At 35.1% G+C, this 27181-nt stretch overlaps 1 protein-coding gene and 1 long non-coding RNA gene across 2 annotated transcripts; one reads left to right on the top strand and one right to left on the bottom strand.

Annotated features, from left to right (window-relative positions):
• The first annotated feature begins 33 nt into the window (after positions 1-33).
• On the top strand, positions 34-18324 carry LOC126812417 (tetratricopeptide repeat protein 30A). Its single transcript, XM_050538809.2, has 16 exons — positions 34-195; positions 1312-1377; positions 2520-2729; positions 4838-4894; positions 5974-6042; positions 7484-7655; positions 8410-8538; positions 9294-9496; positions 9916-9981; positions 11460-11579; positions 11895-11971; positions 12761-12971; positions 14792-14863; positions 15492-15595; positions 16199-16407; positions 17230-18324. Exons 1-16 carry the CDS (start codon positions 142-144, stop codon positions 17352-17354), a joined length of 1944 nt encoding a protein of 647 aa, XP_050394766.1. The 5' UTR covers positions 34-141; the 3' UTR covers positions 17355-18324.
• A 1784-nt stretch (positions 18325-20108) lies between these two features.
• LOC126812422 (uncharacterized) lies at positions 20109-25932 on the bottom strand. The gene is made up of 5 exons (XR_007675923.2): positions 25791-25932; positions 24422-24457; positions 23636-23782; positions 22787-22935; positions 20109-21409 (listed from the first exon to the last, which is right to left on the bottom strand). It is a non-coding gene; the product is annotated as an uncharacterized LOC126812422 (long non-coding RNA).
• Positions 25933-27181: the final 1249 nt, after the last annotated feature.

The following is a 27181-nucleotide window of genomic DNA, read 5'->3' as shown; positions in this document are numbered from 1 at the left end:
ACTTCCCAAAGAGTTATTTCCCCGGAAGAGGTTTCTAATGTCTCGCGTAGTCAAACATTCCAGAGGTAAACAAACTAAAACAGCGGAGAAGTTGTAAGTTTGAGAAACTAAATAAACTGGTAGCTATATCTGTTATTTATAATGGCTCATTTGCAGTTAAAAGAAGGAGAATACACGTCTACTGTGTATGGAATGGTAAGTATGGATATGGTAATTGCAAAAAGCTAATCAAGTAAACAAAAAATATTAAATAAATATATTTTACCGGTATCAAATAAATATGTCACGTATAGTCCAAATGAGTAATGCTAATTATTAATTATGTTGTTATGATACTGGATACGTTTCATATTTTCATTAATTAATACTATGTTGTCCATGATTTATCTTAGTTCCTTTAGGAATTGTCCCTGAGCGGATGATGTCCACTGCGTCTACAGTTCCAATAGGCTATAGCTGCAATATATATTATTATAGGCCCTATATGAAAATACCCCACTTCCCCACCTCTGTTCTACTCTGTTCTAATCTGCGGTCTTCCTAAAACTTTGAACAGTGATTTAAGGTACCGGTATTAAAAATGGTGAAAGTATTGTTCGTCTCCAAACAGTATTTTTTACATTGTATCGTGTTTATAGCCTCGTTTGTCACACAATTAGTTTTTCTGCAGTATTCTGCTATGCACAGGTTAATTGGGCATAATATAAAAGTGAGTCATGACGTAACATTATGTAAACATTTAGTCAAATTTGGAGCTGTTTAAAGTGTAATGATATTGTTATGCAGTTAGCTATTGGTTGTTAATCGCACTATTGACCAGTCATAAATTTGGACAGAAATTTGCTTCCTTTACAGCAGTGTTTACTGGGATTGAATATAATCAAACAAAACACTGCGAGGAGTATGAATTTTTGTGGAATTTTTGCTGTAAGAAATGGACATTTATTATATTATATTATTATGAAGATCAAGCACATATCTGTTGACATTGATATTGCCTCCTTAAATTCTTCCAGCTGTCTAGTCCTTCGGATGAGAAGAAAAACCGAGGTCCCATGTATATATTAGAATGCACGTAAAAGATCCTCTGGCAGTTGGAATTCGATATAAGAGTAGGCGATAGTGCCGCTGCCCGTGCAAAATTTCCCTCATAGCACACTGTATGGCGTATGCCCGTCTTCATTAGCCCAGTATAGGAGCAGAACAGTAGGACGTTAAACCCCATTTCATTTCATTTCCTTAAATTCTTTGTCTTATTCTAGTAATTTGTGTAAAACTGTATTAAATCTGCCATACTTTTATATATTTCAGATTAAAGATCAAAGATATAATGAAGCTATTCAGGTTTTAAATCACCAGTTACAAGGACATCCTAAGGTATAACAGTATTTATCCTATTAGATACACATGGCTTTGAAATGTGAATTAAAGCAGTGTAAATAATAAACATTTATTAAACTGTATAAAGATTTATTAAAGGGACAATAACACTCTTGCTGGCTTGAAAGCTCCAGAAAATAAATAATATCTCTATCTAAGTACTAGATGATTAAGTGTCCTACCTGTTGTGTAAATTATCCATTACATCCTATTTTATTTGTCCAGAGGGTTCGAAAATATTTTTAAATCGAAGTTTCATTTGAAAAGGTTTACGTTAGTCGTTTCAAACCAATATGTTGAATTTTTCAAAAATTTTAAATAAGGTGTGTTAAGATGAAATTTGTATCATTAATTAATTGAAATATTCTAAAATAGTACAATTTGTTGACCAGAATAAAGATTGGGACATATTATTCAGTTACAACCAGAGTGGTATTGAGCCTTTAAACTCACTGTATACGGTACTGGAAGATTTATATAAAGAGCTATCTGTTCTTGCTATAAACTTTAATAGTAAGCTTATATGAAAATTGAATATATTATATTTGAAATTAGTCGTTCTGGGTTTGAAGTTCTGGATTGTCAAGTACAATTGTTACAACAATAAAAACAGTCTCGATTATCCATTTTTAAATTAAATTATTAAATGGCGATTGTGTTTGAACCCATTGAAAGTCACTGCCATCCGATGTTCTAGAGAGTTGATTATGGGCTTGTGAAGTGAATAAATGTTAAAGTAATAATTTATATAACATTTGAAGCCAAAAGAAAGACCTGCAATAGGCAGATTTAACTCTATCACAGAAGAGACAACAGTGATGACCATGATGGCCAATGATCTGGATTAAAAAATAAAACCAGACTTGACTAAGCCACTGGCTCACCAGTCAGTCATACCCAGGTTCTATCTTGATTCCAGCTTGCATAGTTTGTGTGCCCGTAAAAGGACCCTGGATAGTAGGAATTTGATGAGGAATAAACAGAAACTACGCTGGCCAGGCAAGATTAACCTCATAACACTGTATGTCATATGTTCGTCTTCATTGTCTCGGTTTGTTCAGAAAAGTAGACGTTTAACCCTATTTCATTTCATGTATTTTAATAAAACTGAAAAGTATAACTCTTAAATTTTCTTTCAGTCCAGACCAGCATTGTCTCTACTAGGTTACTGTTACTTTCAAAGTCAAGATTTTGTAAACGCCTCTGATTGTTATGAACAGTTAACAGTGTTATTCCCTGATAACGAAGACTATCGATTGTATTTTGCTCAATGTCTTTATAAAACCAGCCTGTTTCAAGAAGCTATGAAAGTTGCCTGCCAAATAGATAATCCAGACTACCAAGGAAAGGTAATTACCCACTACTAATTATGGTGTAAGACAATTACAGGTTTTATTCCAATTTTGAAAGCAAGTGGCCTAGTACAGATATTCATGCAGTGTATAATTTGTCTGAATATAGTAGCATTGCAATTTCTATTTCCTGAGAAATTGTTTTTTGATGCTGCTGCCTTGGCAAAATGTTTATCTGCACTGACTGGATACATTTCTAATTGGATGTGAATTAAACAACCATATTTTATTGTCCTCTTAATAGTGTTTATATAGGTGTCTAAACCTAAACATTAGCTAGGCTGCAGGCTGTGTTTAAGCAACCGTTTTCTTATGTATAAGGTATGTTGGGTGGCCGAATGGTTAACACGTGTGTGTGTTGCATCATAAAGTCTTAGTTGATCATTGATTCCCCGCTTGTACGTGACAAGGGGTAGTGTTGCCTGTCCAACCTTGTGGGTTTTCTCTGGGTCCTCCGGTTTCCTGTCACTGCTAAAGACCCCTACATAAGCAGAAATATTGAAATAAAATTATGACCAGGTTTGTGTTGAGTGAACATTAAACCCCATCTCTCTCTGTCTTACGTAAAACTTGTTTTAACAAAATTGTTTTAACTATAAAATAATTTTAAAAATTTGAGTAAAAAATGATGGATAAATCAAAATAGAATGTTGATGACTTGTAAGAGTGACAATAATGATTTTTTTTAGAGTGAAAATGGCGATACTACACCCATATACACCCATCACGTAACAAGAAAACAGGAAATTTTATTTCTTTATTTCTTTTTTTGTTGCCAGTTATAAAAATTTGAAATCAAAATTTTGAATTGAAAATTAAGTTTTGTTAATAATTCCTTTGGCTTTATTTTTTTTTAAGATATATTTTTGTTCATGAATTGTTACATTCTCTTTTAAGATTTGTGTTTTATTTATATTTGCCCTGATTATTCTGACTGCCCTGATTATTCTTACTGCCCTGTGATTTTTCTGACTGCCCTGATTATTTTGACTTTTCTCAATTTTAAAATAATATGGTAGATCATGTATAATATAACAATATATTTAGTTGAGATCATTTCTTTTTAAAATACCACTTTAAAGGAGGCAAGTCTCTAACTCATTATCAATAATATCATCCACAGTCTTCGACATTGCAAACACGACTTATTGGTCAATTTAAATCAACATTGATGTTGTTATCCTAATGTGCAATGATGGGCTTCTGATATCCAGTATGTTAAGACAAAATGAAATTTTGAATATTGGCACACAAATTCCATGCCAAAATGATTTCAAGTGCCATTTGTAATGAAGTGACTTGATGAACAAAACCAAACATACCCGATAGGAGAATACTACCGGTGTAGACTGGAATAACCAAGCGCCAAAGACTGCTATTGAATTTAGGCTCTTTGCATATTTCACCGAACATAACTGATTAGAAATTACAGTAGGAACAGAAACAATTGAATGTAAATCAGTTTCTATACATCCATAGTACATATTATATGCATTGTGAACCATTTGTGTCCATTTCTAGGTGCCCAAAAATAGGGATATAGCTCCTTTAATAAAGACCTCACCAGTAGCTAACTTTACACACTACTCATTGAATAGCAAAATAAAAGTAATATGTTTGATGGCAGTTGATTAAGTTTAAGTCTCACAACCTTTGGTCCATTAGATTAACTTGAGGAGACAGGCTGTCAGTGACCTGTGACACCCTCTTATCTTTGCCCTGTGGGCACCCCATGGGTGTTTTTTCAGGGAATCTAGTATTTTTCTAGTAAGATTGGGTGTCTTTTCTTTCCATATATACCCAAAATGCCATACTTTTATTTGAAAAACGTGACAAGGAGTAGGGTTGCCTGTCCAACCTTATGGGTTTTCTCCGGGTCCTACGGTTTCCTCCCACTGCTAAAGACTCCTACATGCAATCGAAGTATTAAAATAAAATTGAACCATATGTTAGTCCCAAAATGATCTAGTTTGTGTCGTGTGGATGTTAATTAAACCCCATTTCTCTCTCTCTCTCTCTTTATTTGAAAAAAACTATCCTATAAATATTTTTGTTTGAATGTGTTTTTAAGTTAATCAGTGTATTTGTTGTTTATTTATGAACAGATAACCAAGTTACAGTCAGCTATTAAATATGGTGAAGAAGATCTTCCAGCAGCTAAGGTAATTAAACATGATAAAACTGACTGAAAGTTGATTGGACTCCTGCTTCAGTCATATTTCCCAGTTTTGACTATTGTTTCAGTCATATTTCCCAGTTTTGACTATTGTTTCAGTCATATTTCCCAGTACTGAGTGACTGGCAGTGAAATTGGCCAGCTAAAGAACTTAAAGCCTGCGTTTTCTGGCTTTATTTTTGCTGGTTACATAGAAACGGTCCAATTACATTTGCATTAGACCGACTTTCCACTGGCTTGTTAATCTCTAAGGTGCGTCAATGTTGTCTAAGATGATGTCATTATAAAAAGTGGGAGGAGCTACAGATCTCTGACGGAAAGGTCAAGTATATTGAGCTTATCACACAAATTTATTCAATAAATGTTTGTGGGTTTTTTTATGGGTTTATATATAGAGTTTAATTAGGGAATGGATCTGAATGGCGATAGTTTGATAGTTTGACGTCATGAAAATTATATGCATATCAATCACTGAAAACGACATGGATAGATGATAAAGCATCACTCAGTACACTTAATTATAATCACTATGAATACTGTCCATATCTATAACATAACCAATGTCGTGTAGACAACTCAACCAATGTATTTCAATATTTGTCAACATCTTGACTAGACTTTTGGTGTGGACGAGTTTACGAGTTAACATGCATCCAATAATAGCACATGTTGCTATACAAGGATATGTTGTAATACAAGGGCATGTTGTTATACAAACACATGATGTAATACAAGGAAATGTTGTAATTCAAGCACATGTTGTAATACAAGCACACATTGTAATATTAGCACATATATTGTAATACAAGCACCTGATGTAATACAAGGACATGTTTCAAAATAATAAAAACATGTAATGACAAAAGAAAAAAAGCACTTTTGTAGGAGTTGACATGAATGACAGATGATATTGATATGTTTCAAAATAATAAAAACATGTAATGACAAAAGAAAAAAGCACTTTTGTAGGAGTTGACATGAATGACGGATGATATTGATATGTCAAATTGAATGATTTAACTACATGTTTTTCAAAATGAAATATTAGTATTTATTTTTTTTCAGAGTTTAGTAGAACAATGTCCGCAGGATGACCCAGATACAGAAATCAACTTTGGCTGTCTTTTATTCAAGGTAACTTTTATACCTAATACAGATCCTGTTTTCGATTTTTATATTGATTCAAAATTGTTAAATAACCCACGTTCTTGGTGATCTGAGGGATCAACCAATCAAATGAACAGTTTAGTTTTTATCTGTTGGTAGATATTCGCAGTGATAGAGCACAAAATAAAACAAAAGTTGTATTTCCGAAGAGCCGCTTGAACACCAACACTGCTTGTTTACCGAATAACTGGCATTATAAGGTCAAAAGTCACTCCCATGACCTCTGACCTGAACTCCCACGAGAAAGAGTCAGATCTTAATGTAGTGGAGGCCATAGAAATTCATTTTAATCAGGCTGCTTTTATACTATCTGATCTATTTTAATTACTATATGTATATTGAGGGGGGCTGGATGGCTGAATGGTTAGCGTGCGCGCGCTGTATCATAAAGTCGGTCATTGAGTCGACTGGCGTGGTTTCGAATCCCCAGTTGTACGTGACAAGGAGTAGGGTCGCCTGTCCAACCTCGTGGGTTTTCTCCGGTCCTCCGGTTTCCTCCCACTGCTAAAGACCCCTACGCGCAAGCGAATTATTGAAATAAAATTAAACCATATGTTAGTCCCGAAATGACCTAGTTTGTGTGGAGTGGAGGTTAAACCTCATTTCTCTCTCTCTCTCTCTCTCTCTCTCTCTCTCTCTCTCTCTCTCTCTCTCTCTCTCTCTCTCTTGTTTTAATTCTACCCAATGATCAGTATATAAATATGAAATATTTGGTTATTATCCCACACTGAATGAAGTAAAGGAAGGGATATTGAAATGGTCTCCCAAGGTCCCAGTTTTGTTTCCATAGCATATCTCATAAACAATTCAAGATATCTTTATAAATCTTTGAGGAGCCACAGTGGCTGAGTGAGTAAGACGTTGGCTTGGTAACCTAGAGGTCCTTTGTTTGCTCCAAGTGTTGACTGAGAAAGTTCATCAGGATTTTTCGACACAGTTCCCCCTTTTCAGTGGTGCAGATCAGATGGCCTGGCCAGGGACACTATATAGTCGTTCGGATGGGAGGAAAACTGAGGTCCAGTGTACACATTGGCACGTAAAAGAACCATTGGCAGATGAAATTTGATATGAGTAGGCTGTAGCGCCACTGTCTGGGCAAGATTTCCCATATAGCACACTGTATGTCGTGTGCCGGTCTATATTAGCCCAGTCAGAGTAGGACGTTAAACCTGTTTAATTTCTTTATGAACGTGTATACGCCTATTATAGATAAAAGCGAGAGAACCGTCGTCGAAACGTCACCAGAAATAACTTGTATTCCATGTAATTGTGTCGTGTGTTAACATATTATTGTAGTTGTAGCCTTTGCTAATTAGGAGTTTCTTGGATTTAATCATTTTTGTGTTTCAATGGAAACAAATTTAACTAAGTTTTTTAAATTTGTGACATTTATTGTATTTTTATAAAGGAAGAGAGATATGAAGAAGCATGCCAGAAATTTACTACCGCTATACAGATTCTAGGTTATCAACCCCATCTGTCATATAATATAGCTTTATGTCATTATCAACTAAAACAATATGCTCCAGCGTTAAAACATATAGCTGATATTATAGAGAGGGGTATTCGTGAACATCCAGGTAATTACTACTTTATGTCATTATCAATTGCTCCAGCGGTTAGTACTAAATAAAAAGGCCAGCTCAATTTTAATGAAAGGTCACGAGATGTAAACAGGCTAATCCCAACCCTAGCCCCAATGCTTACCCTAAACCTAACCTACAATCTTGCCAGTAATCACATGCCCTAACCTTATTTACATCCCAGCGACCTTAACAAAAATTGACCGGGCCTTAACAAATAGATTTAGCCATGCTCCAGCATCTCCAAAAAGAGAGAGATAATCCTTGAAATATGATTTATATACCGTTTATGGTACTGGTACTGCTCCGAAAGTAACTAGGGTCAACCTGTCTCCACGCTGTTACACTGTGAAGTTCTTAGTCAGTTTTTAACATCTATCACAATAACAGTCGTGAACATTCTGGCATGAGAACAGATCATAATATAGTCTTCATTACTGAATTCTTTAGACCATTCACCCACCAAACCCTCTTAGTAGATTCAGAAAACGTTTAACGCATTTTACTTACCACATGCTTTGTTGCTGGATATTCTTTTATTTGATATTACTGTTGGTTGACTTCTAGAGCAACCAGTTGAGTACCCTATGTATCAATCACGTTTGTTTTTAGCTTGTGGACGCTAGAGGTCACAGTTTTTATCCAATTTTGATGAAGCTTGTTCTCTGTCCACCTTATTCAAAATGTGGCTATATCTTGCTTGTCAACAGCTTGTTATTCATATTAATAATGTATATGTGTATATTTGTAGAGTTAAGTGTTGGTATGACAACAGAAGGTATAGATGTTCGTAGTGTAGGTAATACTTTAACTCTACATGAAACAGCTCTAATAGAAGCCTTTAATCTTAAAGCTGCTATAGAATATCAGTTGAAAAATGGTAAGTACTGAGACCAAATTAAAAAATTGGCAGTTAGAATTTGAAAAAGTAAATGTCTGGAAAACGCACTGCAAAGTAAAAACAGAAAAAAAAGAACGAATCCGTTGGGTCTAGAGTTTTACGTTGACAGAAAATTAAATGTATCCCTGGATATCTTTATGGCTCTGATCAGCATTTGAGTGATTTTATATCCTTTTCAAATTACAATATGGTGAAAAATGAATAGCAGTCCAAAGATGGTTGAATTCCGATTAATAATTACAAAGATGAATCACTAAACATTAAGCATCTACTGCTGTCGATATAAACAAACCAGCGCCACCAATAACTGCTGGGTAAATTCTTTTAATCTGGGGGTGGGGGATGGATGGTCATGTGTTTTAAAGCGTACATCTTTTTGTGTGCATGTCACTTGCTTAAATTATATTTCTTATGAACCATCTTATATCAAACGTACAAGCTGCTGTATTGTGGTGAACTTGATCAATGATGCAAAGACTAGTATGTAAACTGGTTTTTGATTGGTTCATAGAATCAACCTACATGGCTAATGAAATCATCAAGGGCAGATAATTTGAATTTGTGTAAACCCTGTGAATGTACCCAGGGGTTAGTGGGGTAGAACAGAACGATTCCATTGGGAATACCATGTATGGATCAGAACAAGCAACTTTAATATCCATGATGACCAGAATTTGCATTGACTGAATTTAAATGTCACCATCAGTATATGTAGACTATGTTGTTTATTGTAGTTGATGCAGCTTGTGAAGCTTTAACAGATATGCCACCAAGAGGTGAAGAAGAACTTGATGCTGTTACACTACACAATCAAGCCTTAATGAACATGGAAGCTAAACCTACACAAGGCTTCCAAAAATTACAGTTTCTTCTCCAACAAAATCCATTCCCATTGGAAACATTTGGAAATCTCTTGCTTCTGTATATTAAATATGAGGTTAGTTATTGTGAATATTTTTCGGGATCTGTATAATAACAAGGTTAGTTATTGTGAATATATTTGGGGATCTGTATAATAACAAGGTTAATTATTGTGAATATATTTGGGGATCTGTATAGTTACTAGGTTAGTTATTGTGAATATAATTGGGTATCTTTAGAGATATAAGGTTAGTTATTGTGAATGTATTTGGAGATCTGTATATTTACGAAGTTTGTTATTGTGAATATATTTGGGGATCTGTACATGTAGAGTTATCTGTATTTTGTTTTATCAGATATTAATGATTAGAAATTAATATATTATTTTCATGTGGCCTTGAGAAATGGCAGTATAAAAAGAAAAACTGTGAATTCTAAAATTAAAATTTAATGATACTGTTTGAATTATTGTAAATATTTTATCTAATATTTCAGTACTATGATTTAGCAGCAGATGTTTTAGCTGAAAATGCTCACATGACCTACAAATATCTGACACCGGTATGTATAGTTTCGGTAATTCTCTGTTAATAATTATAATTAGTTTAGAATTAAGTGTAGGGAGTTGAACATCAATTGCCTTTTAATATATAATTGTTCAAGGCTAAAAATGTATTTAATTTAGAAAAATAAATCAAAGTATCACTGGTAGATAATCTCCAAGGCTTTGAGGAGCCACTGTGGTTAAGTTGGTAAGACGTTGGCTCACTATCGTGAAGGATCGCAGATTCGCTCCCCAGTGTTGGCTGTGAAACTTCATCAAAATTTTCCGGCCTGGTTTCCCCTTGTCAGTGGTGCTGACAGGTGACCAGGACAGTTGTCTAGTCATGCGGATGGGACGAAAAATCGACGTGTCGTGTACACATTGGAGTGCTCGTAAAGGATCCCTTGGCAGTTGGAATTCGATATAAGAGTAGGTTGTAGCGCTGCTGTCTTGGCAAAATTTCCCTTATAGCACACAGTATGGCATATGCCCGTCTTCATTATCCCAGTCGGTGTACATCAGTAGGATGTTAAACCCTATTTCATTTCATTTCCATGGCTTTGATTCAAAAGAATTAATGAGAAACCCGTCAAACAATTTAATACAATATCATCTGGAGAGAATGTTGAATGTTTGTAAATTTTCGATTCGTCATGTCGTTGTAAACACTTAACGGAATAGAATCTGTTTTAGAATAATAAACTATAACACATACTTATGGAAAAAAGCTACTGATTTATTTAAACAGCGTTTCAAACAGTATTCTCTCAACGTTATCAAAATCTTATCAAGCTCGATAATGTTAAGATAATACTCTTAGAAATGTCGCCTAAATAACTCAGTAGCTGTTTTTCCGTAAGTATTTGTTATAGTTTATTGAGAGAGAGAGAGAGAGAGAGAAATGGGGTTTAATGTCCACTCGACACAAACTAGGTCATTTCGGGACTAACACATGGTTGAATTTTATTTCAATAATTCGCTTGCGCGTAGGGGTCTTTAGCAGTGGTAGGAAACCGGAGGACCCGGAGAAAACCCACGAGACTGGAGAGGCGACCCTACTCCTTGTCACGTACAACCGGGGATTCGAAACCAGTTATAGTTTATTGATCTACCCGGTTACTAAATGCCTCTCAAGGAATAGTACTGTTTTAGATTAATATCCTTTCATAATTAGTTGTTCATCTTTTTTAGTAATATTTTTTGCAAGGAATGCAAAATCCTTCAAACGGTGGTCAACGACTTTAGATCAGAACTTTAAAATACTATTTTGGACTGTGTTCCCTGTACAGTAGAATCTGTACGAGCAGCCACTCACTCCTATTTAGCTATATTTGTATCCCTCTTATTAAAAGCTATCAGTACAAAGCATCTAACATTTTTGATACACCCTTCATTATTCATTAATATAAGTTGAATTGAGTCAGTTATATGAGGGTTGATAAATGGAGGGAGATGTATTTGTCACAAATATGTATGGGTTTGTTGTTTTTTTCAGTATTTGTATGATTTCCTTGAAGCTGTTATAACACGACAGACATCACCAGAAGAAGCTTATAGAAAGTTAGATGATATGGCATCAAAACAAACAGAGACATTGAGAAAACTGACAAAACAGGTTAGAATTTTCCTGTACATGTAATATAAGATAATCCCAACCCAACGATGCATTATTCAAGAGCTAAATCTGCCTATTGCAGGTCTTTCTTTAGGTCTTAAATGTTATATAAATTATTAATTAGACATTAATTAACTTACCATAATCTAGGTCATCGGATGGCTCCAATTTGAAGTAGAATGGTTCGGCCATTTAGTGGTTTAATTTAAAAATGGAGAAGCGAGGTTAAGTTCTGAATAACCAGTACTGTGGTTGCGCTAATGAACAATCAATGCACATTATTTTTTTGTCTTGAATTCTAGTTTTTTATTGTAGGTACAAGAAGCCAGACAGAATCATGATGATGATGCTGTGAAGAAAACTGTTAATGATTATGATGATGCTTTAGAAAGGTCAGTTTACTGTGTTAACAATTGTGTTTGTTTCATACGTTATTAACCAGTTTATCACTGAGTGATGAAGACTGTTTTGTTATCTGGGGCTGATATAGTCAAGTGAAGGGAAACTGACTTTCAGTTAGAATATCCTGGTCTAATCCTGGCATGGGTTTAGAAAAACCCAGGCCACGATTTCACGAAACAATCTCAGATTTAAGTTAAGAATTTACTCAAAATTGTTTGCCTTGTTTTAACTAAAATATAAAACTTTTGTTGTTTTAATGTATCAAATACATCAATAAAAAACTGTGTTTCTGGATCAAAGATATTTCTCATAAACAGTGATTGTAAGTTGAGTAAATTCTTAACTTAAATGTAAGTCTGAGAATGGTTTTTGAACTCATGACCTGGTTTGGGTCGAGTGGACGTTAAACTCCATTTCTCTCTCTTTCTCCCTTTCTTATCTTATCCCATCAAAGTTTGTTAACTAATGTTGTGACTTGTTTTATATCTAAACTATAAACAAATCATTTCTCTTATCAAGCCTTATTACGAATAAATCTTTTTAACCCCCCCCCCCCAAAAAAAAAACCACAAATAAAATCTATTCTTATTTATTTATTTACTACTTTGTTTATTCCATGCAACATTTAAATACTCTAACTTGATAAAGATACCTGTTCTAGTATTGAAACGTTGCATGTAATAAACTAAGAAGTAGTAAATCCATAAAGTTGTGTTTTTATGAATATTATACCTCTACTTCTAAATGTTATTCAAGGATAAAACCTATTATATTTTCAGATATATACCTATATTAATGCAGCAAGCTAAGATATATTGGGATATGGATAATTATCTACAAGTAGAGAAGATATTCCGTAAATCTGTAGAATTCTGTAATGAACATGATGCATGGAAACTAAACGTAGCTCATGTTCTGTTCATGCAAGAAAATAAATATAAAGAAGCTACTGGATTTTATGAACCAATTGTGAAAAAGAATTATGACAATGTAAGTTGATTGTTCGTTATAGACTAACCAGGATTTTTCTGTAGATTTCCAATGTCATTGGTGCGAGACGGAGGGCCTGACAAGGACAGTGCCTGTTCGTTCGGATGGGACAAAAAATTGAGGTCCCTTGTACACATTGGCGTGCAGGTAAAAGTAACCTTGATAGTTGTAATTCAAAAATCAGAGTAGGCCATAGTCAGGGCTGTCGGTAATTTTTCACAGTTGATTAGCAGCACTGCTAATCAAAAAGTCCAATTTTGCCAAATTTGATTAGCAAATTTAAAAATTGATTAGCAGTTTTTCAGTTTCAATGTAAATAATTAGATATTACTTTAATTCATAACAAATATGATTAGATTCCATTCTGACTATTCTTAGATTTTTTTAGCACTGCCACAAGTACTTGTGACAGTTTGTAAATGTGATGTAGACATTTAGTTAGGTCTTATGTCTGAAGCCAATTCTTGACAGTGACTTCCGAAGCCCCACTCATTTTAATTGTTATTTTTTTGTTACGTTAGAAATCTTCGTTAGAAAACGATCTCGTCTGCTTTTTATCGTGTATTACTATTTTTGTTCAATCGGGCGCACCTCGATTAACTAGACACACGCGATATAAACAATAATATTTTACGGGAATTTTTACTTTGATTTATCATTTTACAATACGTTAACATGTATTTATTTTTTTATATTTTATTTACAATACGTGCGATACACTGGAGTTATTTATTTCAAAATGAATATGATATAATTACTTGATGTCTCGCAACGTGAGTGCGACTACTTGATTCCCTATTTCCGGTTTAATAGTCCCTATTCATAGAGTTATGTCCCTGTGTTATATAGTATTGTGTCTGGGTAGTTCGAGAAGAAAATGTCACACGGAGAATTCAGTTTTGTTTATAAAATTTTATTCAACATTTTATACACGTTGAAAGTGTTGAGTAAGCCTTCTAGTCTTCAAAATGTGGATTATTCTTGTGACAATATCCAAAATGACAGGCACATTAATGATTCGCAGTAACTGCGAATCAAAAACGTCAGATTTTAATTTTTGGTTAGCAACGGACGAAATATGTATCGCAAATTGCGCTGCGATACTGGTTGTCGGCAGCCCTGGCCATAGTAGGCCCTCATGGAATAGTGTATGGTGTAAGCCCGTATTCATTAGGCCAGTCAGTGCAGAACAGTAGGATGTTAAACCCCATTTCATTTCATTTATATAAATGATTGAGAGTCCTGCTTCTGTATGTGATAATAATAATACGTATGAACGATAGGTCTGTCACTTTTGCCAACTGATCAAGTTTGATGTATTTTGTTCACATCAGATTAGCAACATATTTTCAATAGAATGGCAATTTTTAGTATTTTACCCAACTACTTTTATATATTTTGACACAAATTTATCTCTCTTTATTGTGTTGGGGGTTGGATGGTCGAATGGTTAACGCGTTTGATCATAAGGTCTGTCATTGAGTCAAGTGGTGTGGTTTCGATTCCCTGATTGTAAGAAGGCAAGGAGTAGGGTCACCTGTTCAACCTCGTGGTTTTTCTCCGGGTCCCTGGTATCCACCCACTGCTAAAGACCCCTACACACTAGCGGATTATTGAAATAAAATTTAACCATATGTTAGTCCCAAAATGACCTAGTTTATCTCCAGTGGAAATTAAACTGTCTCTTTTGTCTTAAAATTTAACTGAAATTGCTTGCAACCAATCGGATAATTTACATGTGGTAGAACTAGCATATTTTCAAAAACCCATTTTGTGATTAAATAAAGTTTTATTTAATTTGTATATTTTGTTTTTTTCAGTTATTAAATGTTAGTGCTATAGTATTAGCTAACCTGTGCGTATCGTATATTATGACCAGTCAGAATGAAGAGGTAAGATTAATAATTAATCTATACAATTCTGTCACCCTATATGGCCAAACATTTATTTCGTTAGCTAGATTTATAAATGGTTTCAGTGCTTTAGATATTGTCTGTTCATATGGTTTGTCAATAATCAGGTCTCCGTCAATCAAGCCTTCAGCTGTCATTTATATCGCCCTATATGGCCAAATATTAATTTCGATGGCTAGATTGATTTTAGATGTTGTTTATATTGGTTCTTAACAAGTTAGTCATATTCCAATGTTTATATTCTGCTATATATAATCTCAGTCAGGTCTCTAGCTGATAATAAGGTCTGTCTTTGAGTCAAGTGGAGTGATTTCGATTCCCCTCTTGTACGTGTAAAGGTTAGGGGACGCCTGTCTAACCTCATGGGTTTTCTCCGGGTACAATGTCTTAATTCACTATTTTATTGTTAAATTTTTAAATATTGTGGGTGTTCTAATCCATTTAAATCTCGGCCATCGGACGATCTAGAGAGTTAATTATTGGCTTGTCATGTGAATGAATGTCTAAATAATAGTTTAAATAACATTTTAAACCCCCAAAAAGATCTGCAATAGGCATATTTACCTCTTCCATAATGCATCTGTAATGACAATATATAATAATTCAGGGTGAGGAATTGATGCGTAAAATAGAAAAAGAAGAAGAACAGTCAGCATATGAAGACCCTGATAAAAAAGCCTACCATCTGTGTATTGTCAATTTAGTTATTGGGTAAGGAACATCTCAGAATAATCTTTATAAATAGTAGTTCTGCAAATGGCTCAACCATACACATCAACCATATTCATTTCATTATTCTGAAACCCCATCCTAAGTCAAAAAGACATGATATAATAAGCAGTCCTGATCATATTTTTAATAGTATATCATTATATTTTCATGTTAAATGGGCATCTATACCTGAATATTGAGAATTTGTATAAATTATAGAGAGCCACGATGGTTTGACGAGTACAGGAGACCCCGGGTTCGATCCAATATTGGACGAGAAAGTTTCTCAGGATTTCCCATCCTGGTTTCCCCTTAGCGTCTGGTCGTTCTAATAGGATGAAAAAAGCAAGATCCTGATCCCTTGACAAATTGGAAATCGAAATAAGACTTAAGAGTAGGCCATGGTCCTGCTGTCCGAGAACAATATTCCTCGACAGATGGAAGTCGAAATAAGAGTAGGCCTGCTGCCTGCAAAAAAAATATTCCTCTACGCAAACTGCATGATGTATGTCCGTCCTTATTACACAGTTTGTGCAGAAAAGTAAGCCATTATCATTAACTCCATTTTATTTCTGTTTTATATTCCCATTATTTTTTTTACAGAACCTTATACTGTGCGAAAGGGAATTATGAATTTGGTATTTCTCGTGTTATGAAAAGCTTGGAACCTTTCAACAAAAAACTTGGTACAGATACATGGTTTTATGCTAAAAGATGCTTCCTGTCTCTGATAGAAAATATGTCAAAACACATGATCATGATCCGAGATACTGTGGTTCAAGAATGTATCGCTTTCCTAGAATGCTGTGAATGTGAGTAGATTTACTTTATTTTAATTTTTAGATTATTAATTAGACAATTTAACAGGGGATGGGGTGGTACCGAATGGTCTAACACAGTGGTCCCCAACCTTTTGTTGGTTGGGACCCCATTCCAGAAACCACCATTTTAATGTGACCCCCGAAGAAAAAATCGGATATAGAAAGAGTGGGAATGCCTGAAAACTAGTTTCACTTTCCAGATCAAAATGTTGTAATGAGAGACTGAAGAAACAAATCGTGGGCGTGAGAAAGGAAATGGGATTGGCTATGTGGCAAGAGGTGTATAGATCAGAGATTTATATGCTTTTCATGAAAACATAGCATTTTTCCAAAGTTTCAGAGTTGTCTGTCACGACCATACTAAAAGAGGTTTGGAATCCAGAGTCTAATGCATGAGCTTTAGATCATAAGGTCTGTCATTTAGTCAAGTGGCATGGTTTTGATTCCCTGCTTGTATGTGAGTACAGTTGCCTGGCCAACTACTTAAGACCCCTGTGGCTGTGTAAGCAAATTATTAAAATAAAATTAAACCATGTTAGACCCGAAATGACCTAGTTGTGTGGAGTGGATGGTTAAACCTCATCTCTCTCTCTCTCTCTCTCTCTCTCGCACTCTCAATGTGCAACATCTTTATTTTGAATCAAGTTTAGCTACACAATATTTCCAAGAGGTTAAAAAATGGCACATGTACTAATAGCACACTGTTGTGTCAAATTTTGCTAATTTCAATCAGTCTTTTTATTTTTTTATATTTTAACAATTGCTAGCTAATTGAATTTTGCTTTTTTGAAACAATTTAAATATATTTTTCAGTGTTTGGTAGAAATGTTAAAGCTATCATTGAACAACCTCTGGAAGAAGAACCAATGCATCCTGGGAGAAACACTGTTGCCTTTCAAGCACGGCTATTAAAGAGTCTATTGTTACAGTTGATTTAAGTGTCAATATCAAGATGTCAATCTGTCCTATTTATTATAATCTTATTCATTCATTCATTTGAGAAAACCTGTTTTTTCCGTCCTTTTATCAGTGGAGATACTCGATTGAACGTTCCGGAATTAAATTGTCTCAAATTACTTAAACATACATTATGCAAGAGCTAAATCTGCCAATTGCAGGTATTTCTTTGGGCCTTAAATGTTATCTAAATTATTAATTAGACATTTATTAACATGACAAGAACATAGTCAACTCTCTATGCCACCGGATAGCTCCAATTATAAGTAGATTAGAATGGTTCAGCCATTTAATGTTTTAATTGAGAAATGGAGAAGCCAGACTAAGACTTGACTGAACAGTACGGTGGTTACGATCAATGCACACATCTTGTCAAAACTACAACCATAGATAACTTTGCTCAAAATAAAGTATTCTGAAGGAAATTTTCAATATATTCATTTTGCATTATCTATTTTGCAAATATGGCAGAGAGAACGGTCAGCTCTATGCATGTATTTAAATCTTACATAATGCCCATTTAATCAGTTCCATGATCCGCAGTATTATCAATGACAATTGAGATTAGTAATAGTAATACCTGCAGTACAGTCAATATTTTTCGGAATTTTTATGTGATTTACCATATGTTGATGTCAGATTGGGAATTTTTCCAGTTAGACGTTTGTCGATACGGAACGAGTAAACACTAGATTTTCAGGAGACAAGGCATATGCAAACTGAACATGATATAATCTCAACCAGTCACTATAGCTGAAACATTTTGCTCACAAAATCTTTTTTCGGGACTGGAAGAACTGTGACGGCACTCATTTTCGTATCACTCAATAACAATTGCATCAGTTCCGAACATTCCGAACTGACAATCGAGCACCCCCCAATATTGGTTAATCTGTGATAATGTGTTTATTGTAAAATGACAAATCTTAATTAAAGTTATATACTAGAAAATTTTATTTGATGTTATGAATTGGAGATGATGATATAAAGATATTAGAGTAACGGACCTGCATCGACAGAGAAAGAAAATGTTGACATATTTCGGTTCATGATTCAATAGCGTCGTTAAACCCAACCACCCTGTTAGGCAGGTTATTTATTTGGACACATGAATGAAACATCAGGCCACCAGCAGCTAAGTCACCCAAGCTGTGTATAGATGTTATAATGTTTTGAAATGCATCTCTACATAAGCCCAGTAATTTGAAAATGACTGAAAATGAAATGGGGGGGTTTAACGTCCTAGTGTTCTGAGGGGGGTGGATGGTCGAATGGTTAGCACGTGCACTTATATCATAAGGTCTGTCATTGAGTCAACTGGTGTGGTTTTGATTCTCCGGTTGTTTTCTCCGGGTCCTCTGGTTTCCTCCCACTGCTAAAGACCACTATGCGCAAGTGAATTATTGAAATAAAATTGAACCATATGTTAGTCCGGAAATGATCTAGTTTGTGTCCAGTGGACGTTACTCTCCTCCCTCTCTCTCTCTCTCTCTCTCTCTCTCTCCCCCCTACTGTTCAGCTATGTGCAAAATTTTTGTCTGGGTTCATTAGCTGTTGAATTAGATCGGCAAGTAATATGTAAAAAAAAAAAAGCAAAGCAAAAACTCTGGTAAAGTGATTACAAGGAGTTGTATCCAGCAGCAGCAATATGTGACCACGACATGTAATGTTAAATTTAATTATGTTACTAGTCATGATAGTGGACATTAATGATGCTTTTATTTGTAGGTTTTATTTGGTGGTTTCTACTCATCAACTGACTGTCCAACAGCATGGGTTTTCTCCAGGTCCTCCCACTGCTAAAAAAAACCAACACGCAAGCAAATTATTGAAATAAAATTGAACTATGTGTTAGTCCTGAAATGACTTCTCTCTACTCAACAACAACTGGCTCCAAGTTCACAAAGCATTCTCAAACTTAAGTTAAGAATTTACTCAACTTTCAATCACTGTTTATGAGAAATATGTTTGCACATAGTTTCTTATTGATGTATTTGATATAAAAGTTTTTTAAAGGGCTATAATTTAGTTAAAATAAGGCGAACAATTTTGAGCAAATTCTTAACTTTAGTCTGAGAATGCTTTGTGAACTCGGGGCCTAGTCATTAATACAAAGTTACTAGCTACTTACAGGTTTTTTGCAATCCCCACACAGATATTTAACTTGCAATATTAAACACTCATAGATAGAATCCTCTGGTGTTAATAATATCCCCGATTAGAGAAGCCCAACTTTGTTTCTATTGATGAAAAATTGAAAGGTATCCCTATTAATGTTAAGAAAGGGAGATTAGATAAAGAGCTAGTAGTTCTCACTATAATAGTTAAACACTAGATAATGTAAAGGGAATGTGCTGAAAATTTCAGTTCAATTGATCCACCCTGAACCGATTATTTAGCAATTGAATTTTGGGCCTAGTCTCAATCATCATTACTAAAGTCCGTACGATAAAAAACATAGTCTCAATTATCCATTTTTTCGATTTAATCCGAAGCAGCAGACGGGGTTCTAATCCAGTAAATATTGCAGGCTAGTGATGCCATCGAGAGTTGATTATGGTCTGGATAAGTTAATTAATATCTAATTAATAATTTAGATAGGCCTAAAGAAAGACATGCAATTGGCAGATTTAACTCTTGCATAATATATGTTTAAACATGTATTACCGGATGTGTTTCTATTGAATGAGAAAAGAGGGTATCCTTTATTAGTCTAAAGAAAGTAGACATTTAAATCAGATTTATATCTGTTTATTATTTGTACAGGTTATTACAATACATGTAAAATATAGAACATATTATAAACTCAAAAAATATCACATCATACCCTATAAAATAATACTATTATAAATTCTTAATAAATACGAAGAAAAAAAAACAGTGATATAAATGACTGTAGAGCTTGTCAAGTAGAAACACACAATATATAGTATAGCCTATAAAATAAAACATCGTCCGAGCGGTCGACAAGGGTTGTTGCATATTTATTCTTTTGTTGGTAATTTGGGGCACTTACAAGACAATTTCATACAGATCAGATTATAATTTTTGTCGTTTGAGGGTTCACAAGGTTCTACAAACTGAAACAAGAAATTAACTCTTGAAATTAATGTTCAGAAATTGTTTAAATTCGACAAATTTAAATAATGCATATAAATTTTGTACAGATTGGATAACTTTTATCATTCGAATGTTCACATGGTTCAACAAAGTAAAACAAGAACCATAACCCTTGACGTAATTGACAGAAATTGTTGAAATTCAATATAATTCTTCGTTTCACTAATTTGAATGATGCATATAAATTTCATACAGATCGGATATTAACTTTTTGTTGTTAGAGCGTTCACCAGGTGAAACAAGGGCCATAACTCTAGAAGAAACTTGACTCAATGACAGACCTTGTGATTTCACATGCACACATCAAATCACTAGACCATTCCCCCCATCCCCTGAATTTCAAAAATCAAAAAATACAGTTAAATTTGTGGTTTATACTTGTAAAAACACTTAAAAAATATACAACAAATTTGGGTATTGCTAAAAGAAAACTATCATTTTCTTTGGACAAAATATTCCAAGAATTGACCAACTGCCAAAATTTTGAAGTGATAACTCTGATCCCTGACCTTCATTTATACAATTATTAAACATAAAACCTGTGTCAGTTTCATGAAAGATAATATATTCACTAACTACAGCTATATCTAGAAAAGAATTTTGACATGGGTAAAGGGAGGGAGTGAGGGGTATTTGTCAATTTCACTGAGATTCTCTTGCTTATTTGAAAGCATATTGCATAGAGTTTTAATAACTTTATTATACAAATTTGTTAAATCCACTTTTCCTATCAAATCTACTGAAAGTGTATACACATTCTTAAAATGAATTGTTCTTATCGACATTTGCTAAAAATTTGTCTTGTAAATAGCTTATTCTAAAACTCATCTCTGGTTTCATGGGCTGGGTTTGGTCTTTTCCAATTTCCTTCATTAAGGTCCACTGATCCATCATCCTTGATACGAACATCTCGTTTCTAAAATATAAAACATACATGTGGCAATATATAAGAATATATTTATAATGACCAGTGAAATGAAATGGGGTTTAAAATCCCAGTTTTCTGCTCCGAATGGACTAATAATAGATGGGCATGTGCCATACAATGCACTATGCATGAAATTTTGTAGGGACAGCGGTGCTACAGCCTACTCTTGTTTCGTATTCCAACTGTCAAGGGTTCTTTTACGCACATGCCAATGTATACACAGGACCTCAGTTTTTGTCCAATTCAAACAACTAGGCACTGTCCTTGCCAGGCCCTACGGGACTTTCTCAGCTGTCACTGGGAGTGATCACCGGACCTCCTGGTTAGTGAGCAATCGTCTTACTCACTGAATCCCCATGTCTCCCTATAATGACCAGAGATTATATTATTATTGGAAATATTCAAAGGGAGGGATTAAAAAATGAACCTTTAATGATCATCCCAGCAATCAGATAGCTTCCCACACTGATCAGCAGTGAATTTTCGCTAGGCCACTACAATCACTGATAAGGATGACATCGATGCGACTTTATGAGCCAGAAATATTAACTTTTTTCCTGCGACAAATTAAATTCTAAACATTTTTTTTTATGTATGGGAAAAAAAAATAAAGGTGTTTGACGTATATGTAGGTAAAAATTATTTCCTATTTAGTGTAAAATGGGTATTAAAATGACTAAAACGCAGCATCCCGCCCGAAGCAGTAATGTCTTAATGTAAACAATGCACACGCCATTCAGCCAATGATTGACGCGCGTGCTGTGACGGCACGTGTTAAGGCAGTCATCTTTGACAGATATATTACTCTAGACTCGTAATTCTCTGTGAAACAGATTGATAGCTTCCATGTAATACAAAAAAAAGCAACAATTTAGCAATAAATTTTAACATTAAAAACTACAGCAATATGTTGTTAAAGAGACAGTAGAACACACAGTTTTAGCATATGTATTAGAAACCAAATATTCATAAATGACAAACTTTATATCAATCTTAATTGGGGTCTAAAAGAGTTATTTCCCTTCTTATAAACTAAGCTGTATACAGAAATTGTTCAGTATGCAATAAACAGGGGAATCAAACAAGTTATAACTCCCTTTGATGTGTCTTATGCTTTAGAACTAAATTGAGACTTAACAGTCAGAAAATTGTATTAAATTGAAAATATATCAAAAAAGTCAAAGGGAGTTCAGGCTGGAGACTTTCAATGACTAGCAGTTTTGCAGTGTAAGACAATGTGTACTACTTGAAATTGTGCCAGATTCACAATTTCCAATGACGATGTTAAAGACTGAATACTGAATGATCCAGACTTCCATGTATCTTATAGTTTTAATCTACTTTCTATATAAGTTCTCACATTACCTTTAATTTTTCCATTTTGCTTCGACTAACTTTTGTACATGCAGATGAAAGTCCTTTACAGACTTGTTCTAACAATTCAGAAAAACCGTTTCTGTTAATTCTACTATAATGACTGACAAGAAATGGATCTAAAACATCATCATGTACTTCTGAAATATAGATACAATAATAATAAATGGGGTTTAAAATCCTACATTTCAGCACCGACTGGGCTAATGAAGACGGACATACGCCATATAGTGTGCTACACCTACAAGATAAATTTTGCCCAAATAGCAGCACTACAGCATATTCTTATTTCAAATTCCTTCTGTCATGGGTACTTTTACGTGCACACCAATCACAGGACCTTGTTTTTTTGTACCATCAGAACAACTAGACACTGTTCCATACCAGGCCTACCGTTCTGCAGTGGCCACTGACAACCACGGCGAAAAATCCTGAGAAGTCTGGTTATTCGGACAAAATAAGTGTATACAGGACCATGGTTTTTCCGTACCATCCAAACGACTAGAGGCTGTTGCTCGCTAGGACCCTCCGTCATGCACCACTAACAAGGGGAAACCACACCACAGAGAGAGAGAGAGAGAGACTGAGAGAGAGAGAGAGAGAGAGAGAGAGAGGGGGGTAACCTACACACAAACCCGGTCATAAACCACCCAATTAACTCATGACAGAGTTCATGATACAACGTGCACGCACTAACCATTTGGAGATCCAACCCCCTTCTCTAAATAAAAAGGCTATGAAAGGCACTACATGTCTAGAGAATATTCTGATGTCTGGATTACAAAAGTTTTTTCACATTATTAGAACACATTTGATAACTACAATAATTGGTTTTCTTACCTAACATATGACTACATGCTATACTCATATAATGAGGAGAATATTCTGATGATTTGAAGGTATTTTTTTCACAGATCATGCTCAATGCTTCCAGGACCCGGACATCATATGTATCACTATTACGAGGACTCAACATCTTGTCCAATGCTGAAATATAAAAAGAGACACTATAAATAAATTCAGACAGAAAACTCAAATGATTAAATTAACCTTAAATATTTCCCCAAAAACTTTTATTTTAAAACACAGATAGCTTCATTCAGATCATATTCCTGAAGCAATGGCCCGAGAAATCCCTCTCTGGCCATTGCTGGATTGACTTATGATACTTGAGCTTTTGAGGGAGTGTGTCTATTCTCCCTGTTCAATCAAATCTCTCCTAAGTACAGCAACATGACAACCCTTCGTTTAATCTGGGGTCTTCCCTAAAACTTTTAACAGTGAATTAAGGTATTAAAAACGGTGAAAGTATTGTTCGTTTCCAAACAGTATTGTTTACATTGTAGCTGTTTGATAGCCTTGTTTGTCATGCAATTAATTTTTCTGCAATATTCTGCTATGCACTGGTTATGACGTAATGTTATGTAAACAATGTGGAGTTCTGTTTAAACCCAAATAACATTGTTACGCAGTTAGGCATTGGTTGTTAATCAGACTATTGACCAGTCATAATTTGGAACAGAAATTAGCTTTCATTACGGCAATGCTTGAGTGGAATTAGTTCTAATCAAACGAAACACTGCGAGGAGTATGCATCCAGATGAAATTACAGACAACATAGCCTACCTTTAACAGTTTCCTCACATCCTGCACAGTAGAGTTCTGAAATATAAAAACCAAACAGCATTAGTAGGATAATAGAACAGGATATATCCGATCCATCTGTCAGCGACCAAGTAACTTTGCAAGAATATAGTTCCACAAACAAAAAATATTTGTTTGTCAGACTGTTTTTATCAACATTTGGAGGCATTTCATTTACCTTTGCAAATAAGTTTTTCTCTTGTATCTTCTTGAAAATGAATTTTACTTAAAGTATCGTAATGAATAACCTAATCACTATTACAACTTTTCTTTCAATTTTTAGCTTTGTAAATCATAACAGCTCAAGCAAGTTTGAAATTTAGGGGTGAGGTGCTACTGGTAGGGTGGTTTGCAAGTGGGACTGCAGACAAAAGTAGTGAGAAGAAGGAATATGAATTGTGTCTATCACTTACACTTAGTGATGCTTTGTAATTTTGTTGTGGACTAATCATTTAAATTGTAATAATTGGTACCAATACTTGTAACAATTTATTAGTATTTAGTACTAGAGAGAGAGAGAGAAATGGGGTTTCCGTCAACTCAACACAAACTGGGTCATTTCGAGACTAACACATGGTTCAATTTTTTATTTCAATAATCGCTTGCGTGTAGGGGTCTTTAGCAGTGGGAGGAAACCGGAGGAGCCAGATAAAAACCCACGATGTTGTACTGGCGACTCTACTCCTTGTCACGTACAACCAGGGAATCAAAACCAGGGAATCAAAACCACGCCAGTTGACTCACTGCACTATGCTAACCATTCGGCCATCGAACCCCCCGTATTTAGTACAAATCATCTAAATTATATCAATACTTTTTTGATTGAATACATTATGAATGGCATCTGATTTTATTCATCCTAGGCCCTTATTCACGAAAACTTAAACTAAGATACAATCGAAATTTTAAGAAATACTGCAATTCGATTGGCTGACCAGTAAAATCAATTTGCATATATCCAATTGATTTTACTGGTCAGCCAATCGAATTGCAGTATTTCTTAAAATTTCGATTGTATCTTAGTTTAAGTTTTCGTGAATAAGGGCCCTGATTTACACACTCAAGTCAGCTAAATCTATTTTTTGTTAAGGCCAGCTCAATTTTTGTCAAGGTCGCTGACATGTACATGTAATATTGTAAATAAGGTTAGGGCACGCGAGATTGTAGGTTAGGGTTAGGCCTTAGGGTAAGCATTGAGGCTAGGTCCAGGGTTAGGGTTAGGATTAGCGCTAGCCCTGTTTACATTTTGTGACCTTTGACGAAAAATTGCGCTGGCCTTATATCATTTAGCCTAGTCGTCAAGAATGAAGAACAAGAAATCGGGTAGAAAAATTAGAAGTAAGCTTTTCACCTTTCGATAAATTATCTGGAAGATTTAATTTACCATTCATCAAAGCTGAGACGATTTCAATAAATGAAATATAAAACACAATTTCGTGCGTCTTTAAATACATTTTATAAGATCATGGTCTCAACGAAAAACGTCTGCTATTCACTCGGGGTGAAACAGGTGCTCTATGGGAGATAACTCTGGTTGGGTTGCATCAATCTCATCCATATTACTAAAACTTCTGACCTGCCAGATATTACGAATTTTAGCTTTAAGCGCATTATGTGTTGATGGTTCATGCACTTGGCTCATGTACAGATAATCGTAACATGTACTATGTGTGAACAGAGACAACCGATAGTCAAAATCTGGCTCACATTGAATATTCAAGTTCTCGTGTCTTCCCTTGACATTAGCAGCAAAGTGTGATCCACTGCGGTCCAGTTTGCAGTGGCCTATGTTTGATTAACCAGTCCTTAGCAACGAAAAGATTGCACTCTTATTCTATGGTGCTTTGACTCATGAAGGAAATTTTTCCCGGACAACCTACTCTTCATCGAATTCCATCTGTCAAGGGTTATTAATGTGACGTGTAGCCTACACCGGACCTCCTTTTTTGTCCCATCCGAACGACTAGGGATAGACGTTGTTCCTTGCCAGACCCTTCGATTTCGTCAACGTGCTACTGACTGAAAAGGGGAAACCAGCGCCCTAACACTAACACACTGAGCCACCATGGCTCAATCATATCAGTTCCTCGGGATCTTCCGGCGTGATTACCCCTTATCAGTCATGAATGGCGTAGACAAAATAAATGGCCTACACCTCTGTGGTTAAACCCTGTTTGGGTGACTGAATGGTTTAACACTTGGTGGTAAGGCTGTTCAAGTCCAACCTCGTGGGTTTTCTACCAGGTCCTCCAGTTTCTTCCTCTCACAGCTAAAGTGCTTAAGTTTTTAGGGGGGGAGGGGATGGGAGCAAGCCCCATCCCTATTGGAGTCGCGTCATCATGTCGGTAATGCATACCCCCGAACACCCCCCAGAGCAAGTGACTGGCTATGCCACTGTTGCCTGACAACACTTGTTTAGATTTTTTTAATACAGCGTAATTTATCAAGAAAATCAGTATTCATGGTAATATTATATCTTCCAGCCTCCAGACGAAGGATAGGCCTACATTACTAAAACATGGGTCGTAACAGCAATACGTCTTTAATGATACAAGACATAATCCTAGTAGTACCGTACTCAATTTAAACAAGGTGGAGGGTGGGTGGGGGCATAATTTAAAGCGTGGGCTTTAGATCATAAGCTATATCATTGAGTCAAGTGGTGAGGTTCGATTCCCCACTTGTGCCTGACAAGAAGTATAGCATCCCTGTCAAACCTTATTGGTTTTCTCCGGCTCCTCC

The sequence above is a fragment of the Patella vulgata genome, chromosome 2 (assembly GCF_932274485.2).
Source record: "Patella vulgata chromosome 2, xgPatVulg1.2, whole genome shotgun sequence".
NCBI classification, from domain to species: domain Eukaryota; kingdom Metazoa; phylum Mollusca; class Gastropoda; family Patellidae; genus Patella; species Patella vulgata.
Note: the sequence above shows the minus strand (reverse complement) of the source record. Positions and strands in the feature narration are given on the sequence as shown.

Coding starts and splice junctions, on each gene's coding strand:
- LOC126812417 (XM_050538809.2), top strand. CDS start 142: ATGGCTCATTTGCAGTTAAAAGAAGGAGAATACACGTCTACTGTGTAT. Junction 196..1,311: donor CGTCTACTGTGTATGGAATG/GTAAGTATGGAT, acceptor TATATATTTCAG/ATTAAAGATCAAAGATATAA. Junction 9,497..9,915: donor TTCTGTATATTAAATATGAG/GTTAGTTATTGT, acceptor CTAATATTTCAG/TACTATGATTTAGCAGCAGA.